This window comes from Archocentrus centrarchus, chromosome 19 (genome assembly GCF_007364275.1).
Source record: "Archocentrus centrarchus isolate MPI-CPG fArcCen1 chromosome 19, fArcCen1, whole genome shotgun sequence".
Lineage (NCBI taxonomy): Eukaryota > Metazoa > Chordata > Actinopteri > Cichliformes > Cichlidae > Archocentrus > Archocentrus centrarchus.
Window position 1 is genome coordinate 18,854,333 of NC_044364.1, and position 24,835 is coordinate 18,879,167.

The window sequence follows — 24,835 nt, forward strand, 5'->3', positions numbered from 1 at the left end:
TTAGTCTGTCAGTGCTCAGTCGACTGCAGCTGGTCCAAAATGCTGTGGCTCAGCTATTAACAGGCACACACAAGTGAGATCACACACACACACACACACCCCATATTGGCTTCTTACACTGGCTGCTGCTCAAATTTAGGATTGATTTTATGATGTTATTGTTTGTTGCATGGGTCGGCGCCTCCTGACCTCGCTGGTCTGAGCAGATGTTCACAGCTGTCCTGAGGTACAGCGTAAAACACAGGGGACAAACCTCCTCTTCACATCAGGACCTCTCCAGCATTAGTCAGTTTAAAAACCTCGCTGACTTTTAAATCAGACTGAGTTCTGAATATTTTTGAGTTTTTGTACTCATGTTTGCTCACTTCATGCTTTCTTTGTTAAACTCTTTCATTTTTGCTCTGTGTTTTGTTATTTGAGTCTTTTAGCTGAACGGCACGTTGCTCAGCAGCTGTTCTTTTTAAATGTGCTGCAGGTGACCTTCTACAGGCAGTCAGCAGTAGGGATGAACCAGAGAGAGCGCAGGCATCCATGAGCATGAATAGAAGTCCTTCCAGTTTTAAAGTGGCAGCTGCATAAGTCACATGACCTATAGAGACTGTCAGTGTTTACAGTGTGTATCAAAGCTCAGCTTTGATACACCTGTGCGGCAGGTCCCATCAGTGGTATCTAAAAAAAGAAGTCATTCCTTTGGTGAAACATACTTTAATTTGACAAACATTAGGTTCAGTGTTGAGCTGACTTCGGGCGAAAAAACCAGCGAATCACATTCTGTCAGCATGTCTCCGTTTACCATCAGGCTCGGCTGTTTTTTTCTGGGCTGTCTGGAGACTTCACGAAGCTAAAACTGGGTTGCTGTGACAGTGCGTCACGATGCTGCTGGCAGCATTACATCTGTATCAGATTAGCTTGTCTTGGGTCAGTTATTACCACCCACAAAAAATGTCTGCCTATAAATTTATGTACTTAATAAATTATTGCTAAGCCCACGGGTTTTACTGTAAAACGAGTATGAAATGCCATTCTGTGCTGTATTAAAACATCTTGAATGTAATTTGGTGAGCGCTGCAGAAACCCTGACTAATGCTGAGCAGGAGGAACATTTACCATCTGACCACTGACATTTAGATCAATCTACAGCAGAGCAAACAGGCCACGTATAATTAAACAGGAACTTAACACTAAAATTCATTAAATCATTAAATCATTTGGTGTAGCATATCGATTTTGACCTCAGTCTTCACTGTTTATTCCAACTAATTCATTTAATTGCCTTTTTTCAAAAAACAGTAAATTAAGTTAAACAAAGCACACATCACGTACCCCCCCCCCCCCCCCCCCCCACATAGAAGTTTTTGTTGAGATGGAGAGCTTTTGGCTGGAGGTAGTAGTGAGGGAAATGCAGGCAGGATAGACTAAGAGCAGAGGAGACAGAGGGATTATGGGAAGCAGCACACTTTAAGCTAAAATGGATGATTAGTTGCTTCTTCTACACTGATGGGCACAGAAAGCTGAACACTTTGAGGTGAAAATTGTCCCTCCGCTCTCTGCCTTCATCACCGACTCCAAACATCCCCCACCCCACCCCCATCTGCCATCACGGATCTCCCTCATTGCTCCTCCCCATCCATAAATGCAGGGATCTTGTCCTCCAGCTTGGGGAGGAGACTCGCAGGGTGCACCTGACCCCCGAGCTGACCAGCCTGGACACTCTGAGGGCCCTCATCGTGCACATGTTCCCCCAGAGGCTCACCATGGCCATGCTCAGGTAGATACACACACACACACACACACAGCTTATTAACATGTCTGGATGTTATCGATCTGTTCAGATGTTGCACGGACTTCAGCAGTGCTATATTTACACTTCATTTACTGCATGTTTTATGAATCAATCTTGAGGTCGGAGGCTGTCGGTGACTCATTTCAACTTCATCTTCAACCACACATGAAAATTAATTTCTGCAAACAGATGGAGAGTAAAAGCAGGAGAGAAGGAGGTGCTCTCAGTCTAAAACACAGCTGGACCCGTACCAGATCTCATCTGAAGCATGTAAAATGGCAGGATGACAAACATTTGAGCGTTTTCCTTTAAATGTCACGTTTCATTTATGAAAAGTCTGAATCTGTCTGTTCACTGAGGATGTGGAAGGTGGTTAGCTTAGCTTGCTAATACTCACTTTTAATTTTACTCCATGTAACGAGAGAAATACTAAAAACATCAAACTCTTCCTGTTTTATTGAAGAGGTCCAGAATAAATGGAGGGCTGTAGAAGAAAAATATACATTTTGTGGCTAAATATTTTGATTCTCACAGTTTTCATCATATTTTTGACAGAAATGGTTGAGACACTTCTATTTTTTTCTTTTTTTTTTTTGATCATCTGGTTGACTCGAGCTTATGCCCTCCACAGTTCACAGGAATCACTATTTTTCCAATTTAATCAAACAAATTTAATCAAACTTTCACACAATAATCATCTGATGGGTCCTCACTCAAATTATTCTCAAACTCACATTTGCCCTTTTGGTAAATGCAGTTTATTTCTATAGCTTCTATAGAGCACTTTCTTACTACAAGGTTCATTCACCCATTCACACCCACACACCCACAGTCATACAAGTGCTTGTTTCTTCTGCACTTCTACTGATTTGCAGCCAGTGGGATTAAAAGGAAGGGGAATGGCTCTCCTCCATCGGATCCGAGGTTTCAGCTCTTGTCTTGGTTGCAGCAAGTACCAGTAAATAAAACTCAAACCGAGCACCTTTGGTTTGAAAACTGCACCCCTGACTGGAAAAGTTAACAAACACCAACAATCTGTCTGTTCACCTTTCATTTCACCTTAAAGACACAATTTCAGGACAAAACTTTCCCCATTTGACAAAGAACTGGGTCAAAAAAAATCAATAATCATTTTCATTAACTTGTTAATTATAGATTTCACTGTATAATCTGCCCTGAAACAGCCTGACTACACATACAGCAAAGACTCTGTTACCTTCAAACACACTGAACATTACATTTGTGATGAGCCTAATATCAGAGTGCGTCCAGTAGATTCCCTCATTACGGGCGCCTCATTCAGTCCTCCTCCTACTCTCTAAGTGAATGCACATCACTGTATATTAGTGGATAATAGATGCTGAAATTGTCTTTGCACAGACTATTTATCAGTGTTTGCTTTTTTTTTTTTTTGTGTGTGTGGTGTGTGTGCATTGACGACTATTGATATTCAGGTCTCCCAGCACAGCTCTGCTGATTAAAGATGAGACCCGTAATGTCTTCTATGAGCTGGAGGACCCGCGGGACGTTCAGGATCGCTGCGTAATTAAGATTTACTGCAAAGAGCCCATCTACAGCACCTACCCTGGACACCACAACCCACACCTGGCGAACGGGGACCTGCGGGTAAGTGTGAGACTGCGACATGATATGTGCACACACGAGCATGCAGAGTACATCTTTCTGGGATAGGTTTCCTGAAAGGTCTCCTCCTTTCTGAACATCTAGATGCATGTCCACTGAACAAAGTTCACTTTGAACTAAAAGAATAAAAAAATAAAAAAAATAAACTTGACCAAGGTCAAACATGGCACTCATCCTTTTTATTATTTATTCTGCATTTACATGAGGAGAATTTCAGTTACTCCATGCTGGATTTTCTGCTCCCCTTTAGGGTTAGAAATATGAAACATTCATGGGGAGAGAGGTTTCTGTGCTGCTTAACATTGCAAAATACCAGGAGGCTGCGAAACGCCCGAAAGAAGAACAAATATGCACTTTGGACATTTTTTTATAAACAATTTAGTGATGCAGTTATTTTAATAATCAGTTAACTGTTTAAGCTTTTTTTCCAGATCAAAATGTGATCCCTTTCATTCACTGCAGATTCACTCTCTGTACAGCTGGCTGCTGACTCCTAAATTAGAGAGCAGCACTTGACTCTTTCTGCCAGTAACAGATAGCAGCCAAGCAAGTCACTCCATAAATAATATGTTTTATAATTCCCTTTGAAAACTGTTATTCATTTACCCCGGTGCCCACATCAATCGCCCATCTAACTCTGATATTATATCTGTTTACACACACACTAGTTTGCATTACATAATGCGTGCAAGCATGAGTTAGTTTCATTCAGTCTATGAGAGTGAGTCATGTGACCTCATTCCAACACTGATCCTGGACCAGCGCCAGTCTCTCACATCACCGGTGCTGACTGGGCGCGATGCCAGCAGACTGTGAAACAGCGCTTCTCTGAGATGACGCCTGTGCTCCAGTTCGTCTGAGGCCTGACTTATGGATGCAGGCTTATGATTGTTGAAGCTGAGGAATTAATACATTCAAACTAAAAAAACTAAAACACTTCGCACCGACTCACCTTCACCGTGTGCACAAGCTGTTGCTGTTCCAGAAGTATTTCAGCCTAAACATACCTACACGATAGAAAATAAGTAAATAATAATTAGGGAAAGTTCTGCTTTGGGAAACATAGAACAACATTTATTTTTACCTCAGCCTGAAACAGAAAAATTAAAGCCATCATTTGAATCTCCCCAGCAGATGATTCAATCAGCAGCTTTAACTTTTTACAGTTTGGGGATTTATGAGAGTCTGTGAGGATCACTCTGGAAGCCCCTCATCTACTCTCATGTATTTCCTCTTTTATTTCCTCAGTGATGGTTTACACTGAATAATATTAATAGTAGTCAGGCTACAAATAGAAGCCATAATGCTTTCAGTACCTGACAATCTTGTCCTTCATCCACAGATGATGCATATCTACATGCAGATGTAGCGCTCCCCGTAAATAGAAATATTAATAGGGGTAGGGCTTTTGGGTTCTTATGCTATATTCACTATGTTTTAACCCTGATTAAGTCAGTGTCAATTTAAGCCTTGGATTTAGGTTACACAGTACCAATAAAACATTTCGAAACACACTTTTTAAAACTCACCTTTAAGAGTTTCTGTCTCCTCGCTCACCTCGCTTCCAGAACAGGTACAGATGAGGCTCTGTCAATCCTCGAGCAGGGTATTTACTCCGTTCCCGGGCTGAAAACAGTCTTTCCCCTCTCGCACAGTTCAACTGGGTTAGTCCCAACTATACGCAAACAGTCTGTACACTTGTAGTGTGCTGACTCAATGCTATCAAGCTCGTTAGCTTAGCCGTAGCACACGCGCTAACGCTCGGGCTAACATTAGCATACGGGCCACAGTCATACACAGTCTTTGACAGAAGAATTGGCCATCCCTCTCGTCCTCGCAACAGGAAGAACTTGTGCTCTAACGACAGATTGTCGAGCAGACAGTCCCACAGAAACACAAGAATCCCGCTTCTGTGTACTTAGCCTTAAACTCGCTTCTGTCCTGTTTCGACACACTCGTTCTTAGCTCCTCTCCTTCTCTCTCCCTCTCTTACTCTTGACACTCCCTCTGCCCTCTCTTACTCACGCATCAACCCCATAAATGCTGGTTCAAACAGTTCTTTGTCACACTTCACATTTTTAAAAGATAACCAAACAAACAAATTACAGTATTAAATGTATTTAAACCTTTCATTACATAAATAACAGTTTTTAACTGAAACATTTAATATTAACTGGATTTGAACATCGCTTTTAAACCAAACCAAACACATTTTCTAACCGGGTTACACCCTCCCCCATCTAAATGGTTTTGATGTCCTCATCAAACAAAATGTACTCAACTTTTAAAATAAGCTCGAGGTAAAGGGTGCATTAGCTACATTCAATTAGCTCTGGCCAATCTTAATGATAACACCTCTATGCACTATGGTGATCGGCTTGTCTTTTGACATACCAGGCTCATCATAAGTTAATCTGATGACTGGTTTCACTGTTCTTTTTGGACGAGCTACAGGTTTGCTAACCATTTCTGGGCTAGAAATTTGAGCTTCACTGTGGCAAGGGTTATCAGACTCTGGGTCTCTTTCTTCCTCAGGAACTGAATCTTGATCGCCATCTTCATCCATGCTGTGGGTTTCCTCCTCCCAGCTGTCATCCTGGATGGGGTCTGATGGTCTCGCAGTTTCTCTTTCCTTTTGCAGGATTTCTTTCAGGAGAGTACTGTAATGTTTCTCAGGACCATAATACTCCACATCTGAAGAGGAATCTTCACTCTCCTGCAACTTTTGAAGAATTTCCTGAGCTTCAGGCGAGGCTTTCTTTGATCTCCTGTGTGTCTAGGTCTTGTCGTTGTTTGGACATGGGAAACGTCCTCAGTCTCTCCCATCGGCATTCTCACCCGTTGTCCAATCGGCAAGAGATGATCACGATGTAGGGTCTTGACTGGTCCTCCTCCATCTTCAGGTTTCACTTTATACACTGGTAGGTTGGGCATCTTCCCCATCACTACATATGGTATAGGACTCCATCGACTCTCCAGCTTATGTTTCCCCTTCAATCCTAAATTTCTCAGCAACACACGGTCACCGATATCCAGTGTCTGGAATCCCACTCTTTTATCACACAGCCTTTTGTTCCTTTCATGTGTCTTATAGGCAGCTTCAGAGGCAAGCTTGTAAGCACTCTGCAAGTCATCTTTCAACTTAGCCACGTAGCGTGAATGGCCACCCTCAGCTTTGCCATCGGGGGAGGTTCCAAAGCACAAGTCTACAGGAAGTCTTGCTTCTCTGCCGAACATTAAAAAATAGGGCGAGTAGCCTGTGGCATCACACTTGGTACTATTGTAAGCGTGAACCAAGTACCCAATGTGTTTGCTCCACTGCCGTTCTTCTCAGAGCCCAGGGTTCCCAGCATGGATAGAAGAGTTCTGTTGAATCTCTCGGGCTGCGGGTCTCCCTGAGGGTGATACGGTGTGGTCGTGATTTCCGAATTCCCATCATGTTCAAGAGCTCTTTGATTAACTGACTCTCAAAATCTCTTCCCTGATCGGAATGTATTCTTGCTGGTAGGCCATAATGTATGAAGTATTTGTCCACTAGGATCTTCGCCACTGTCTGTGCTTTTTGATTCCTGCTTGGGAAAGCTTGAGCATAGCGTGTAAAGTGGTCAGTCACTACTAATACATTGCTTATGCCTGCGGAATCTGGTTCCAAGGACAGGAAGTCAATGCATACCAGGTCCATTGGTCCACTGCTCGTGATATGATGTAATGGTGCTGCTCGATGACTTGGGGTCTTTCGAGTGATGCACTCTCCGCAGTTCTTTATGTACTGTTCAACATCATGTGCTAGTTTAGGCCAGAAAAACCTGGTCCTCAGCAGGTCTGTAGTTCTATCTATACCAAGGTGTCCAAGATCATCATGAGTGGCCTTCAGCACAACTCCTCTGAACTCCCTTGGTAAAACGAGTTGAGTGAGTTCTTCTCCAGAAGATCGTTTACTTAATCGGTGGAGTAACCCATTTTTCATCATCAGTTTCCCCATCTCTTTTTTGAAAAAAGACCGTTCTGGACTGGAGTCATTCTCCTTAGACCATTTGCCACCTTTTACTGCTTGGATGACAGATCTCATGACTTCATCCTCTTCCTGAGCTTTTATCAGCTCCTGCTTTGACATTTGTCCTAGTGATTGCAACTCCAGGTGCATTGGGAAAGCGTATATGTCTGGAACACAATCAGGAGAGGCTCCCAACTGGTCCACATATCTTGTCGGATTGCTGGTAGTCCCATGGATGCAGATTCGTTTGCAGATGGACTTCACACCAGTCTGAGGTATGGTCTCCCAATCCTCAGCACTCTCATCAGGCATGTTCCTTGAGAGCAGATCGGCATCTATGTTGTGTCTGCCTGGTCGGTACTGTACCTCAAAGTCATAGGTGGATAAGGCAGAGAGCCATCTGTGCCCTACCGCACTGAGCTTTGCTGTTGAGAGTATGTACGTGAGGGGGTTGTTGTCTGTACGTACCGTGAACTTGGCCCCATACAAATAATCATGGAATTTATCCACGACAGCCCACTTAAGGGACAGAAACTCCAACTGGTGAATGGGGTAGTTCTTCTCTGATGACGTAAGCTTCCTACTGGCGAAAGCCACAGGCCTCAGACCCTCTCTGTGCTCCTGATAGAGAACTGCTCCAAGCCCTTTTAAGCTGGCATCTACATGCAAGATGTACGGCTTGTTGGGATCTGCAAAAGCCAAGACCGGTGCATGAGTGAGGCAGAAAATAATCTTGTGGAATGCCTCTGTGCAAGACTGATCCCACCTGTCGCCAAATGGCTCAGACGTCTTAAGGTAAGTCTTGGTATGAGCTTTGTCTTGCTTCTTGCCCATCTGGGTTGGGGCATAGCCTTTGGTTAGGTCTGACAACGGCCTGACGATGGCTGCGTAGTTGGCTATGAATCGTCGGTAATAGCCACAGAACCCTAAGAAAGATTGGAGAGCTTTCAGGTGAGTAGGCCTGTGGCCAGTTTGTAACTGCTTCTATTTTGGCTGGGTCAGGCGATACACCATCAGCCGATACAATGTGTCCAAGGTATTTTACCTTTGGCTGGCAGAACTGGCATTTGTCGACTGAGATCTTCAGTCCAACTTCTGCCAGACGATCCAGAACTTTCAGGAGTCTCTCCTCATGCTCTTCCAACGTTCTGCCAAATACAATCAGGTCATCAAGGTAGACGAGGACCTCAAGCAGATTCATGTCACCCACCGCCTTCTCCATCAAACGTTGGAAGGTGGCTGGGGCTCCGGTTATCCCTTGTGGCATCCGCTCAAACTGGAAGAACCCCAGTGGGCAGATGAATGCCGTCTTTTCCTTGTCTTCCTCAGCCATTGCTATTTGGTAATAGCCACTCCTTAGATCAAGTACAGAGAACCATTTGCTCCCGTTCATTGAGTCCAGCACATCATCTATGCAAGGTGTTGTGTACTGATCGGGGATGGTTCGGCTGTTCAACAACCGGTAGTCGATACACATCCGTATGGCTCCATTCTTTTTGCGAACAATCACGATCGGAGATGCATAAGGGCTACGGGACTCTTTTATGATGCCAGCACGCAGCAGTTCTCGGAGGTGCTTTCTCACATCTTCTATGTCAGCTGGAGCTAGGCGACGTGAGCGCTCCCTGAACGGCCGTGGATCTGACATCCGGATCGTGTGCTCTACTCCCTTTGCTAGTCCAACATCAAGCTCATTTAGAGAGAACACCTGGGACCTTGTCGATAACTTTTGCCGGAGTCTCTCCTTCCACTCCTCCGACACAGGTGAGTCTCCGAAGTTGATCAGATCAGCGTCAAACTCTGTGGCAGCTGACTTGGAAGGAGTGAGAGAAGTGACTTCATCTGTCAGATACATATGTCCAATGACAGTTCCCACGGGTAGGACTGTCTCAGTCAAGGACTCATTCCGAACCCAGATCCTAAAATGGTTAATGTTCACTTCCTCGCTAGGCACTACCATAGGCTGAAGTAGTACACCACCTGGGAGTGGCGCTTCAGGAGAGGCGTCAACCATCAGGATTTCATGGTCGATGTGGTGCTTGTACTCGACTTTGCAGACTGCTCTGCAGTCTCCACCAGGGGGCAGAGTCAGTGGGCCAGGGCCTTGCCACGTCACACAGCCAACATCATCCTCCACTTCAAGGACTGTGGCCATACCAGGAAGTATTAGCTCTGTGTCTTTACAAGATACTTGTATGCCCAATGTCTGGGTGATGTCAATGCCATTGTCCCTGCATTGCTGCACAAGACGTCTGATGTGACTGGCATTGGTCCCCACAATAACAGGAGTCTGAATCTGCAGTTCGAGGCTGGGGGCAAATAAGAGCAAGAACTGTAACAGTCTGGTCGGCTCCAGAAATTTTTGCTGGATATTCGAAATCAACCACCACATACCCACGGTAAGGATAGCTGAGTGTTGATTCACTTAGCCCCCACAGGGCTAGACCAGATACTGGGTGAATTGGGACATCAGACAGGTGAGTTTGATACCAAGACTCAAAGATGATGGTGACTTGAGAGCCACTATCTAGCAAGGCATCACAGGAATTTCCATTTACTTTTACAGGCACTATACTGGGTGGGCCAATCAGACCTTCAGGAATGTCCACCTGCTGTAGTGTGGTAACAGCACTTTTCTTTGCCCCACAGTTAACTTCACTAATGGGGATGTCGCCTTTCCCTTTTGTCACCTTTAAAGCGTGGATTAGCTTTTTGATGACCTTGGCCTGATTTCAGGGTTTCGACACTTTGTAGCAAAATGTCCATTTTCTCCACAGCGATAGCAGAAATTATCCTCTGACCTTTTCGACTGTGTTTTCTGAGCATGTGTAGCAGGTCCAGAAATCTCCATGGCTGAAACTAAAGCAGGATGTTCTGACTTCTTGTTGTTAGCTTTCTGTTTCAATCGTCTCACTTGTTTTTTTAAGGCATTCAGCTCCGCATTGGGCCTGTTCTCTGGACCAAAAGATGTACTTACAGGTGTAGCCTCTGTGTACTCATCTCTGACGTGAACTGGTTTGGTTGCTACTGATGCAAACATTGACTTAAGTTCTTTGATTTCAGCCTTTAATTTCTGAATCTCAGTTTGCTTTGTGTCCACTTCAAGATTAGCCTGTACTTGGTGTACTGAGGTGCTGAGCTTCTTTCTGGATGCTTCGTACTCCTCTTCAGTGCGAATCTCAGTCAGAAGCTGCAGAAAGTTTGGTGGTGCTTTTTTCCTTTCTCTCAATCGCAGCTGGATCAGCATTAAGTCTGAGGCAATAGCACCCCTTAGCAGTTGCTCAAGTCGTGCTTTATCCATGTCGCTAGCAGGGAGGCCTCCTTTTTGAATCACCTTAGCTAGTAGCCGCTCTAAACGTTTGAGGAAATCTGATAATTTCTCTCCTTGTTGCTGTTGCATCAATCGGAAGGCAAAATAGAGATCATCCCCAGACTCCGCACTTCCAAACGCACTTTCAAGGGCATCCAAACACTCTTTTGGGGTGGCATCGGGGTTGGCATGCCGCACTGCTTTTATGATTTCTAGCGCGGGCCCTTTTAGGCTTCCCATCAGCCTGCGTCTTTTCTCCCTGTCAGAGCACTCGGACTCCTCCACCATAATCCATGCTTGCTCTAGCCAGTGGTCAAACGGTTCCTCACCTGGCGGGGTTGGCAGAGCTCCTGAGAACATGCGTAGTCGGCAATAGCTCCCACCATCAGCTGGTTTTGTGGTCTTCTCCAACAAATCACCAACAACACGAAGGATAGATTCAGTGGAGCTTGTGGGCGGGGATGCACTAGGGAATAAGGATTTTAGGTCCTCCATTGTTTTTCCTTCAGCCTGCAGCAAGCCCTTTAGTTTACTATTAAACGTATCAGCAGCTGCCTCCACTTCTCTTATGATGATAATAGGCCATGCCTCTCCACCATCACTAGGGACCACTTCAGGAGGAACACTCCCTTCCTTAATAGTCTCTCTACTCTCGCACAAGACCATCCGACAATTTAGTCTAGCACAAAAGTTCCTCCCACGGACACGCACCCGTCCAAGTGACTTGATAGTTTGAAGGGTTTCTTCAATGACACTGATCTCCACTTCTTCTGGGACGAAGGTCATCAGCGCATGAGTCTCATCGACACCCTCACCACGGCACCAGCTCTTTAGCTCTGACACTAATTCAGTTTTATCCATTTTATAAATATCTGTAAGTGAGCTTTGCAATTTAGCTTAGACTTAGTTTAGCTGAGAAATCCAAGACTTATCCCAGCGGTGCCTCCATTTTATGTAGCGCTCCCCGTAAATAGAAATATTAATAGGGGTAGGGCTTTTGGGTTCTTATGCTATATTCACTATGTTTTAACCCTGATTAAGTCAGTGTCAATTTAAGCCTTGGATTTAGGTTACACAGTACCAATAAAACATTTCGAAACACACTTTTTAAAACTCACCTTTAAGAGTTTCTGTCTCCTCGCTCACCTCGCTTCCAGAACAGGTACAGATGAGGCTCTGTCAATCCTCGAGCAGGGTATTTACTCCGTTCCCGGGCTGAAAACAGTCTTTCCCCTCTCGCACAGTTCAACTGGGTTAGTCCAACTATACGCAAACAGTCTGTACACTTGTAGTGTGCTGACTCAATGCTATCAAGCTCGTTAGCTTAGCCGTAGCACACGCGCTAACGCTCGGGCTAACATTAGCATACGGGCCACAGTCATACACAGTCTTTGACAGAAGAATTGGCCATCCCTCTCGTCCTCGCAACAGGAAGAACTTGTGCTCTAACGACAGATTGTCGAGCAGACAGTCCCACAAGAAACACAAGAATCCCCGCTTCTGTGTACTTAGCCTTAAAACTCGCTTCTGTCCTGTTTCGACACACTCGTTCTTAGCTCCTCTCCTTCTCTCTCCCTCTCTTACTCTTGACACTCCCTCTGCCCTCTCTTACTCACGCATCAACCCCATAAATGCTGGTTCAAACAGTTCTTTGTCACACTTCACATTTTTAAAAGATAACCAAACAAACAAATTACAGTATTAAATGTATTTAAACCTTTCATTACATAAATAACAGTTTTTAACTGAAACATTTAATATTAACTGGATTTGAACAATCGCTTTTAAACCAAACCAAACACATTTTCTAACCGGGTTACACAGAGATTAATGCGGACTGACTTGTTTTTGGATTAACCACAGTATAAAAGATGAGCATAACTTCCAGGTGCAGCCAATGCAGAAGTGCCTTAAACCTGCATTCTTTCAATGGCCAACAGGGGGAGACTCTTCTGGTTGCAAAATAAATTCTGATTGCATAAAAGTCTGTGTGGAAAATGGCCCTCAGCTCGATCTGTAACCTCAGGAAACACTCTCTCAATGACTTTATGGACTCAGTCGCTAGTTTCAAGTTTTACTGAATGAAATGTGAAGTTCATTTTGTATATTTTGAGTAAGAAAGGAGAATTATCCTTGGTCAGTTATTAGCCAAAGAATGCGCAGTGTCACTCAGTTTCTCAGTTAAATCCACCCGTCTTTAATACAACACGCATTTTTTTACAGTCTGCACAGTCCCTGTAAATAAACTGTGTCAGTCCTCAGAGTAAAATCCTCCTGTCCAGCAGCCACAGTGGGATTTATTTTAACGCATCAGTTTCTGGCAACATGAATGTGGCATCTGCTTCATTAGCATGATTACTAATGCTTCATGCATTTGGTTACAGCAGGAGCAAAATAAGCCACTGCATGTTATTCAGTGTTTGCAGCATCCGCGTTTTCAGTACAAAATCTTCAATGCATTTTGTTGCCTTCTAATTACAGTGTGATTATGGAAATGAGGGTCCGTAATTTAAAGTGTTAGAGAATGCTGCTTTTATAGGATAAAGTAAATGATAAACTACTGTAGATAAATTACATTAGAGAAAGGCAGACATATGCGGTGCACATGCCGTGAAAATCCAATCTACTTGTTAAACAGCTGAAGTGAGGCGACTGCTGTCGGCAGCGGTGTATTTTTTGACACATTTGGTGTTTCAGTTGCTGTCTATGAAACAGCCCCTGGGCTTTCTGTTTACATGTGTGTGTGTGTGCGACTGCTTTACTGTGTGCGTGATTTGCAACTGCCCGCTAATGCATTGGAGGTCAGCTGTTCCCGAGGGAGTGCTCGCTGTCTTCAGCTCTGAAATCTTCACAGCGTTTTACAGCCTTATCAAACCAGCAGGCTTACCTTGAGCTTTATGTGTGTGAGGTACATTGGCAAGGTGAGGAAGAGGACGTGTGTGTGTGTGTGTGTGTGAGTGAGAGAGAGAGAGAGAGGGCTTATTGAAGTCTTGCCAGCATAGCCAGAGATCATTCCCTGATTGCAGACCACAAAAGCATGATCAGGATTACTGAAGGCGGTCCGGGCCTGTGACTGGAGGACAGAATGAAGAGGAGATTGATTGGTAGATTTTCCACAGCGGGAGAACGGGCAGTTTTGAATGGCACAGTGGGATGAAGCTTTCAGGAGCGCACCTGTCGTAGACGTCTCGTGACTTTAGGGGGTGGAATGAAATGTCTGCACGTCTTCGGCACTTTTAAAGGATGGTGTCGATACGAGGCTGTTGCTAAGATACGAGATGGAAGATGATGGCCCCAGAGTGCTGCGAGGCTGTCCACAGGGTGTTGTTAGAAGGGACCTGAGGGTTATTATATGGAAATATTGGCTTTTCAATTTGCATCTTATCCAGGAGAGATAGCTTTGTGCGCCACAAACAGCGTTGTCTTCTCTTGTGTTTCTTTGCCGAATCTATTACTCTTCTGTCTGGTAGCTTTTACTCACACCCTCTGTTCTCTGCTTTGTTTTGCCTTTCAATCTGACATGCAGGACTGATACCAAAAGATTATCTTGCTCAGCCTGTCAATAAAGCACCAAGTGCAACTTAAACTGCACTTGGAGGGGCAATTTAGAGTCTTTCCTGTCAATCAGGAAGTGGCATCTATGAACCACTCGTGTTACAGTAAACTGCCTTTTAAAAAATGGCTAGTTTCCAGCTGATTGTTGAATATCTGAAAAGTCAAAAACTGACAGACTTTATGAGCAAAGCAGCGCAGCCTAACCTGTCTGTGATTTTCTGGAGAGGAAGGGGGAGCTTACCTCATATCTGGGCTACATATCTTTGCCTCTGCTGAATTATTTTCATCCCCAGTGGGGATAAAATTTATCCCCTCCCCAAAGTGATTAATGCTACTTTAAAACCAGTGAAATCAGAAATTGATGTTCAGTCAGTGCTGGTCCAAATCTAGCTTAATACCAAATACCAACAGGCTGCTTCAGCTCAAAAACTGGCTTGAAATGCTGAGAAAGTGAGATCTGCAGCCCCTTATTTAACTTTTTGGATTGGAGAGAACAGGTTACCTCCTGCTTGTTCTAGAGATTTGGAGAGATGTGGATAAAAAAGAAAGGGAGCGACAGGCTGCAGATGAGGAAAGCAGGATTCACAGGCATGCCTGAGCTGGACTGATCGCTCAGCCAATCACAGCCAAGCTTCGATTAGCAGGCAGTATTATCTGGCTGCCTGTAATGTTTTTCACACAATAAAGATGTGTTTATTTTATCTTTGCTGAAATGGAGTCTTCTTCATTTTAATGGCGACCCGATTGGCTAGCAGCAGTTAAATATCATTTAATCCTCCGTGTTGTGTTTGATTGGATCCACTGTGCCTGCAAGAGTAAAGCACGAAACTGAGAATATTTTGTAAATTAATGAATGATTGTTTTTTAAAGTGCATGAGTCAAGTTTAAGTTCTAAACTTGTTTAGTTTAAATTCATGATTATTCGAAAAGTGTTGCATAACAGCAGCGATCAATAATAAACATCCCAGCAGGCTCCATGGCCTGCTGGTCCATTATGCTTCCTGAGTTATATTCATGAATATTTTTTTTTCTTCCACAAATCACATTTTGAGTATAGCTTCAAACTATAACTTTAAATTTGAAACTATTACTTTAACTGTATTTCTAAAGAATCTCATTATTGGATTCGAGCAGGTAGTTTCAGAGCGTCATTAAATTATTAATGGCTACAATGATATTCAGCTGGGTGAAGGACATCATCCTCAATATTCTCTCTCTCCTAAGTCTCACTTCCAATCCCACAACATCTCAAAGCTCTGACATTAATAGAATGAACTGTGCACAAGAAACCAGAAAATCACTAAATCACTGATTCAATCTGTTAACAGACCTCAGAGAAAGCTCATAATCTTTCCAACAACCTGTGAGATTTAAGTAACCTGCACCAGAGAGAGTGTGATTATTTTGGTTTGTCTGTTTGTTAGAAGGACAAACTGATCAGGTTCAGTAACAGCAGGCCTCTGAGGTCTCTCTATACACCACCTCCCTCACTCATCCTCCCAGTGTGTGAGCTCAGATTAACACAAAAATATGCTTCTTCAGCACTGCCCATCATGACTGCCATCTTCACCCATATATCCATTCACCCTTAGACTAGTTAAGATAAGACCAGGATGGATAAAAGGCTTAAATCTCATAATGCCATTTACCAGTAAATCATTTGCTTTAGTTGGTGAGTCAACATTGGCAAACCACACATGCGGTTTGAACAAAAATGAATACAGATCATTTGATTCAGCTGTGTGACAAATCCCACTCAGTCCAATCAATCACATAATGTACACTGCCTATATTAGGGACACATGTTGGTATTCAGTGATGTTGCTAATAGTCTGAAAGCACAGCTGCTGAATTGTTCAGCAGAATTTACCATGAAAACTGCAGTGATTTATGCAGACCCAAAGAGTTCACCTCATGGTTGCAATCAGACTGTTTTCTGTCACTGTAGCTTCCAGTGTTATCCAGGTCAGGTTCATGGAGGCAGCAGTCTAAATAAAGATGCCCAGACCTACTGTCTCTCCTCCAGCTCTGCTGAGGGGGATACTGAGGCATTCTCAGGCAAAACACGAGATCATACACTATACTGCCAAATGTATTTGCTCATCTGCCTTCACAGATATGAACTGAAGTAACATCCCATTCTTAAACACAGTTACATATTTATATAAATGTATTTATTATATAAAAAAGTGAATTCAAACTGGTAATGGGAGGTGGTTAGTTTTTGATATTACTCGTTACTCTGACCTAAATTATATTGTCTTGTGTTGAAGTTTGTATCCCAGTGCCAGGTGGGTCACATATTGGCATTAGCACAAGCTGTGCTGTGTTGTTTATGTTTCTTGTTTAAAATTTTCAAGGAAATCCATTATATTCTATGGTATTTTGATGAGAGTGAACACAGGCTCCTAGCCAGGAAAAAATTTACAGGCCTACGCTATCAGATTCATCCATCAGATTGGCAGATGGAGAAGCGTGATTCGTCACTCCAGAGAACACGAAGCTTTGCGTTGTGCTTGGTGATGTAAGGCTTGGATGCAGCTGCTCAGCCATGGAAACCCGTTCCACGAAGCTCTCTGTGCACTGTTCTTGAGCTAATCTGAAGGCCACATGAAGTTTGGAGGTCTGTAGAGACCGACTCTGCAGAAAGTTGGTGACCTCTGTGCACTATGCACCTTAGCATCCACTGACCCCGCTCAGTGATTTTATGTGGCCTACCACTTCATGGTTGAGTTACTGTAATTCCCAATCCTTTCCACTTTGTTATAATCCCACTAACACTGACTGTGGAATATTTAGTAGTGAGGGAATTTCATGACTGTACCACGCTGGAATTCACTGAGTTCCTGAGAGTGACCCATTGTTTCACTAATGTTGGTAGTAGCGCTCAGCATGCCTAGGTGCTTGGTTTATACACCTGTGGCCATGGAAGTCATTGGAACACCTGAATTCAATGATTTGGATGGTGAGTAAATGGTTTTGGCATTATAGTGTATAGACCATCCTGGGGACAGAGCCTTGAACTTGGAGCAAATCTCATTTACGTGTTCAATTAACTGATTCCTACTTGATGAATATGTGCTCAGTATCTAGAAATAACAGTTCTGTTCTTTATTTGTAGAGGGAGATGGTGTATGCACCCCAGGACTCTCCATCCAACCGTCGCCTGAGCAACCCACCGATGTCTTCCCAGCATTCATCTTCCTCGGCCTCCCCTCCTCAAGGCTCACCATCCCGTGCCCGCCTCCTCTACAGTGGGGGCAGGCCTTCTTCCTACGCCGGGCCACCCCACCACACCCACTCCCTGCCTCATCCTCACTCCCAGTCCCACCACTCCTCTCCCCACCAGCAGCCGCAGCTCCACCAGCTCCACCAGCCTCACCAGCCCCACCAGCCTCATCACACCCAGCCAGCCTTCTGCTCCTCCTCCAGCGCCATACTGGAGCGCAGGGATGTGAAGCCTGACGATGAAGTCGGGGGATCCAGAAGCATGGTGCTGCTGAGGGGAGATGATCGTGGTGGGGGTGGGATCTATGCAGACCCCTACACTCTGGGCCCAGATACGAGTCGGCTTAGCCTCGCAGGAGGTCCTCATTCTCCTCTGCCAGCAAGAGCTGACCCCTACGGCTCCTTATACCGCCGTGGTGGTGGGGGTGGAGGTGGTCCTGGCTCAGTGCGTTCACTCACCTCCTATTCAGCAGCTGCTTTACAAGGAGAGCTGATGGAAAATAGTGCGCTCTACAGGCCTGGAGGACCTCTTTATAATGACGCCTACGCTGCGTCTTTGTTGGCCATGGGGCTGCGGGTGCCCCCACCCTCCTCCCCACAGAAGATACCTGACATGAGGGATTCCTATGGGGCAACAATGCCAACTCGGGGTTCCCCAGGGAGGCAGAGTTTGCGAAGAGACTCCGTGACCTCCTCCGTGTTTGGGGACAGTCCCAAAGCCCGGGGTCAGGGACCAGGACTGGGTCTAACCTCAGAGCAGCTCTGCTTGATGGCTGGTCCTGGAGGGGAAGGAGGGGGTGCTGGAAGCTTTGGCTCACCTCTGCTGGGGAATGAGACAGAGACCAGGTAGGACAGCCTCACGCATGCAAAAATTTAATGAAACGGGCCGAACACAAATTACTTACTGAAAAGCTGTCGACTGAAGCTTACATACCGCGTATTCTAAATGGCAACACTTTTCTTACCAAATTTCCCCAAAGATCATACAATATTAAGAATAAACAGGTTTTTATAAACGATGGTAATCATGCTGTAATTAATTTTATATTTGTTTACCACCTGATTTTTGAACACTTTCTAAAATTTACAATAACATATTAATTCCTCATCACAGCTGCTCCACAGATTTATCCCTCTAACAGAAAAACATCTTTTTAAAATATTTGCCCCGACTGCTTTTTTTGAAGGAGATTATTTTATGCTTTGTACAATATCAGTTCAGTGTTGAGCTCTAATAAATCATAACATTTTAAGACATGCAGTTTAATGACTATTCCATTGGTTTGTTCGTAAAATGTAGTGTTGGTTGTTTAGTGTTGGTTTTATATGGATTTCAAACTTTTACACAGTAGGTTATACAGTATGTGGTGGCAGTGGTAGCTACAGAGTGTTTTTAAAACGTGGATGCAGCCATTTTGGTTTTGGACTTCAACTTTGGCGTCTTGCCCACTGCCGTGTTTGTTTTTTTTGGAGCCAGATGTGACAAGAGGCTTTCATGCTAATTTATCTGCCAGCATTGGCAAGCTTGGTTAGCAAGCCACATCCTCAACTGTACTTGTGAAATGCAAAGACACACGCATTTGCTAAATAGTGCTGATAACAAACTAATAACGTACTATAATTTTACTCAACAAAATGGAAGCACAAATGTCTTGGATGATTTATGTGGTGAGGTTTAGCATCGAGCGCCCCGTGATGCTGCACCTGTTACTCAAAGCAGCCATGCCTCTAATTTCAAGCCTTAAAATCCAAATGGACGTGTTAAAAAAAATCCATGATGCATTTGTTATAAAAAAGGAAACTATACTTGGAGCTAGCATCAAGCTGCCATTAGAAGTTTTTGGCACTCAGCGTTTCCTTTTTCAGTTCTGAGGGTCATATGTTTATACAGAAGATCATTTCAGTGATTTCATAACACAAAACCAAAAAAAGAGAACTGAAAAACCTTTAAAGGAGTAGTAAAAAAAACATATGAAATGTTTGTTAGCCATACTTTTCTGTGCATCTTTGAATCCAGGGAGCGCATGGAGGCCATGGAGAAGCAGATAGCCAGCCTGACCGGGCTGCTACAGAGGGTACTGAGCAAAGCGCCTGAGGCAGAAAGCCCGTAAGACACACACACACCACAAAGACACATAGAAATACTGTGAAAACACTCACACACGTTTGCCTCAACGGAACAAACCCATTCTGCAGTTGTTACGAGTGTGTTATTTGTTCCTAACACTTTTTTTAAGATCATCCAAACCCCATTTACAGCATCCATTACAGATGTGCTACCCTCACAACTTGAAAATACATAAAAGTACAGGAAGTACGAGCTAGCCATAGCCCAGTCTGACTATCATTCAGTTCAGTTCTTTTAAAAAAGGTCTTGATGATGCATTAAAAGTATCAGATTTATAAGGCTTTTATAATTTTATAAGACTTTTGGGAGACTTGCAGCGTACAGCTTTAGCATGGAGGATTAAAGCTTTATTTAGTCAATTTCAACAATATAATTAAAATAATGCTAGTGCACTGAAAGCTTTTTAAACAAGCTTTACACAGCAGGCTGTGGTTCAGGAGGTATGGCAGGTTGGTTACTAATCAGAGGGTCAGGGGTTTGATTCTTGGCTCCTCCGTGTTGAAGTTTCCTTGGCCAAGATCTTCTAATTCTTTTTTCAGCTGCGCCCTTTAGGGGTCACCCCAGCAGATCATCTGCTTCCACCTTATTTGTCCTTAGCATCCCCTTGTGCCAACGTCCTCCCCTACATCCATGAATCTCCTCTGAGGTCTTCCTCTTTTCCTCCTGCCTGGCAGCTCCATCGTCATCATCTTTTGGCCAGAATATCCACTCTCCCTCCTCTGCACATGTCCAAACCATCTCAGCCTCTCTAACTTTATTTCCAAACTGCTCCACCTGACCTATTCCTTTTATATACTCGTTTCTAATCCTGTCCATCCTGCTCACTCCCAGTGAAGATCTGAACATCTTCAGCTCTGCCACTTCCAGCTGAGCCTCCTGTCTTTGTGTCAGTGCCACTGTCTCCAAACTATCCATCACAGCAGGTCTCACTACCATATTGTAAACCTTCCTTTTCACTCTTGCTGCTCTCCTTCTGTCACAGATCACTCCTGACACTTATCTCCACCCGCTCCACCCTGCCTCCTCTCTCTTCTTCACCTCTCTGGGGCACTGTCCGTTGTTTTGGATGGTTGACTCCAGGTATTTAAATCCTGCACTACCTCACTTCCCCACCTCTAGTCCTTGTTCTACTGTACACCTGTCTTCCTCTCAGTCACAAATTTACTTTCATTCCTGTTCTTTCCAGAGCATACCTCCACCTCTCCAGGCTCTACTCCACCTGCTCCCTACTCTCACTACAGAACATCATCCATGAACATCATAGTGCACAGAGACCCCTGCTGACCTCATCCTCATCCTGTCCATCATCACTGCAAACAAGGAGCTCAGAGCAGATTCCTGATGTAATCTCACTTCCTCCTTGGATCCATCTGTCACTCCTGCACACCTCACCACTGTCTCTGTCCTCATGCATGTCCTGCACCACCCTCACATACTTCTCAGCCACTCCTGCCTTCTTCATGCAGTCCCACTGTTCCTTTCTTAGCATCTGCTTTGTCTGGATCCACAAAGACACAATGAAGCTCCTTCTGACCTTCTCTAACTTCTCCATCAACACTCTCAAAGCAAACAGCACATCTGCAGAGCTCTTTCTCAGCATGAAGCCATCCTGCTGCTCACTGATCAACACCTCTCTTCTCAGCTTAGCTTCCACAGCTCTCGCTCATATCTCCATGATGTGGCCGATCAGCTTCATCCCTCTGTAGTTCCTGCAGTTCTGCACATCAGCACCAGCACATTTCTTCTCCATTCCTCAGGCATCCTCTCACTCTCCACGATAGTGTTAAACAGTCTGGTTAAAAAGCCCTCTGCACTCTCTGCTACATAGCTCCATACCTCTTGAACTACAGAGTGCATCAATCAGTGTGTCCACGACTGATAAAAAGCATTTAAGGCGAAGTGCTGTGTGTGTGTGTGTGTGTGTGTGTGTGTGTGTGTGTGTGTGTGTGTGTGTGTGTGTGTGTGTGTGTGTGATGTAAAAGTGCAGTAAGAGGTGATCAGCTACCAGTCCATAAGTACCAGTCCATCCAATGACTGAAACATGAAAGAACTGTTGTTGCAGTTTGTGGTGAATTCAAAAACTTTTTCAAACATCCAGAGAAAAGGTGTTTGCTGCAAATATGAAACACCTCCAAACTGCTGACGTTCTGCTGTGAGCTTCCTCCGTGCTGCAGCAACCGGTGCACTGCTGACGCACGGTGAAGTAAACAGATCAGCCCCTTGATCGCCCCGGGGGCACCAATAACCCATCAAGCTTTCTGAGGCGGGATCGGGTTGATATTTAATCCAAATATTGGATTGGTCCATCCTTAATTTTGTCCTTAAATTTATCTCTCAGGTGTTTCGAATTATTGTAAATCTTAAAAGGAAAGCCAGAGACAAGCTGGCAGATGCTGGGTTTATTTTTTTTGTGTGTGTGTGTGTTCTTGGAGGCATTAGAGACTCGGCAGGATAGCATTTGGAAGCTCCAGGAAGCCTCAGATTTGCTGTAGCCCAACATCATTAAAATGAGATAAATTGAAACACTCTGGGATAATGTAATAAGGGCAGGTTACAGTTCAAGTACTGTTGAGGAAAACTGAAGAGAAATAGTTTTCCTGAGATTTTTTTTTCTGTATTCTGCAGCTCATTGTAATGCTCTTCAGTCACAGTACAGCAGCTGACTATAACCTTAAAGATAAGAAGCTCCACATGGTTTTAGTCCCTGTCTTAGCAGCCGGGACTCCTGTGTCCTAAACCTCCTACATTTTTTTGAGTCATTGTTGTGGGTGTTCATTTTAACATCCAAAACCTGGAGGAACCCTTTAATAAATGCATATATATAAAAAAAAGAATTGCAGGCCTTGGCCTTATCATCTCTGTTGGCTTCCTGTCTGTTTCCCTGGTTGCTGTGAAAGCTTTAAAATTCATGTGTTTATCTTCAGCTGAGGAAAAAAAAAAATGTAAATTTATGTTAAACAGCAATCTTGCCACTACTGTAGATCATGTGGGGCCTTATGAAGGAGCGAGCGAGTGATTTCAGACACACAAAGCAGAAAAAAAATCCCTCGTGCAGCAGCATGTACACTACGCTCACACACTTTCCACCATATATCAATAGCTGCTCAGCAGCTGAGTCGATAGTGTGTTCTGGCTGTAAGTACTTTAACACTTGCCTCTTCCAGGGAGAAGATTGAGTCAGCCAGTGACTGCTCAGGAACTGACAGTAAGTGCTCACCACCAAAAAAGAAAAAAAAAAGGAGACAAAGTATTTCCTATCACTGCCTGTCACTGCTTCTCACTGCTGCCTGTTTGATAGCCACATAAATTAGCTCGTTTTCCTCACGCAGAGCTGCTGCTCTTTCATTCTCTCTGCATAATTCTTAAAGAGCCTCATATGTGATTGTAACGGCTGATTCAGCTTCCTCATACTGTACTGTACTGTACTGTACATGCCGGCTTTTGCTGCTCTGTAACTGCTGCTCATGCTTCTTGTTTTAGCTGGACGAACTATAAAAAAGAAAGGTAGCTACTGTGTGTGTTCCTGAAGTGTCTGGTACCTGTCTCCCTGTCTCACCCCTTCCCTGTCTTTTATCTGGAGCTCCACTAGTTTCTAGTACATGTATATGTGTCGTTTTGAAGGACCTGCCTCTCTGACAGCTTGTGTCCTTCACGTTCCCCCTGTTGCTGTGGAGGACTGAAACTGCCAAAATCACAAATGAATAAATAAGTAAATAAAACTGGCTCAATAAAAAAAATGCCATTAAATGCACCAAAAAAACATTTAAAACATGTAAACTGGTATTTCTGTTTTTGTCAGCATGCTGTATACCTGTACCTGAGTATTAATATACAGACACATTTAACTGGGATGTAATGAAAGTACTGATGCCAAGAACATGTTGAGTAGGTAGGTAATGGCTAGCTGACTAACTGCCCCCATGTTAGCTTTAATGATAGAAAGCAAATGTTAAGTATACAGTCACCAGCCTCTTTATTAAGTACACCTTTTCAGCTGCTCGTTAACACAAATAACTAATCAGCCAATCACGTGGCAGCAACTCATTGCATTTAGGCTTTTAGACATTGTCAAAACAACCTGAAGTTGGACAGGCAGAAACTGCTGATCTGTGGGATTTTCCCACACAGCCATCTCTGCGGTTTACAGGGAATGACCTGATAAAGAGAAAATATCCAGTGAGCAGCAGTTCGCTGGGAGAAAAATGCCTTGTTGATGCCAGAGGTCAGAGGAGAATGGCCAGACTGTTTGAATCTGATAGGAAGGCAACAGTAACTCACATAACCACTTGTTAGAGTCGAGGTACGCAGAGGAGCATCTCTGAATGCACGACACATCAAACCTCGAGGCAGCAGGGCAGGGTTATTATAGTTAACGAAAACGAACGAAATAACGAAAACTGAAATTGAAAAAACATTGTCGTTAACTGAAATAAATAAAAACTAAAATTAAAAGGAAGAAACGACAACTAACTAAAACTGAATTGTGAGTTTACAAAACTAACTGAAATTATAGATATTGTTATTTTTTCAAAAGTCTTGTGGATTGATATGAAATCATTTTTTTCCTCTCTCCGAGTTTAAGCTCGGAACGCCGTCGGGCAAATGGGCGCGCATGTGCGTGCGTGCGCACACCGCGCTGCTCCTCAGAGAGTCCCATGTGGTTTTTTTACTATGATAGCACAGATAGCAGCGAGTGTCTTGTTGTGAATGATGTTGTGGATGATGTACGGAACACTTCTTAGTCAGGAAAAAAAACACCAACATCAAAGTAGACCTGAGAAGCGCACACAAGGCAGCTACGGAAACCGCTCTCATCCTACAAGGCAACCCGGCCTGCACCTCCAGAGAAACGTGACGACTCGTCGGGTCAACGCAGCCCACAACGTTGTGTTTAGTCCTTGTGCGTTTCCGGCTACTTTATCAGTCAGATAATAACAATCAGGACTAATAATCAAAGCATCAATATAAGGACTCACAAATGTCAGCAAATTCCTGGAGGGAGCTGCTGAAACTATGGGAATGGACGTGAGGGAATGAAGAAAGTGAAAAAACAGGGACAAATATGTTTGCACCCTAAAAACTGAGCACAAAGAGCAAGGACCAAAAAACCCCCAGCACACAACCACAAGGTAATTAACACACGCAATCCAGCCATACATGCATAAATGCGGACATGAGGTCGGACACTTCCGT

The 24,835-nt window shown here is 44.0% G+C and overlaps 1 protein-coding gene across 1 annotated transcript in view; it reads left to right on the forward strand.

Moving 5' to 3' along the window:
• The window catches only part of LOC115798190 (SRC kinase signaling inhibitor 1-like), an 82,698-nt gene that overhangs the window by 38,258 nt on the left and 19,605 nt on the right, over positions 1 to 24,835 (forward strand). Inside the window, 6 exon segments of the mRNA XM_030754942.1 lie at positions 1,640 to 1,768; positions 3,238 to 3,409; positions 17,408 to 18,360; positions 19,532 to 19,621; positions 22,807 to 22,847; positions 23,123 to 23,146. Coding sequence (XP_030610802.1) covers positions 1,640 to 1,768; positions 3,238 to 3,409; positions 17,408 to 18,360; positions 19,532 to 19,621; positions 22,807 to 22,847; positions 23,123 to 23,146 — 1,409 coding nt within the window.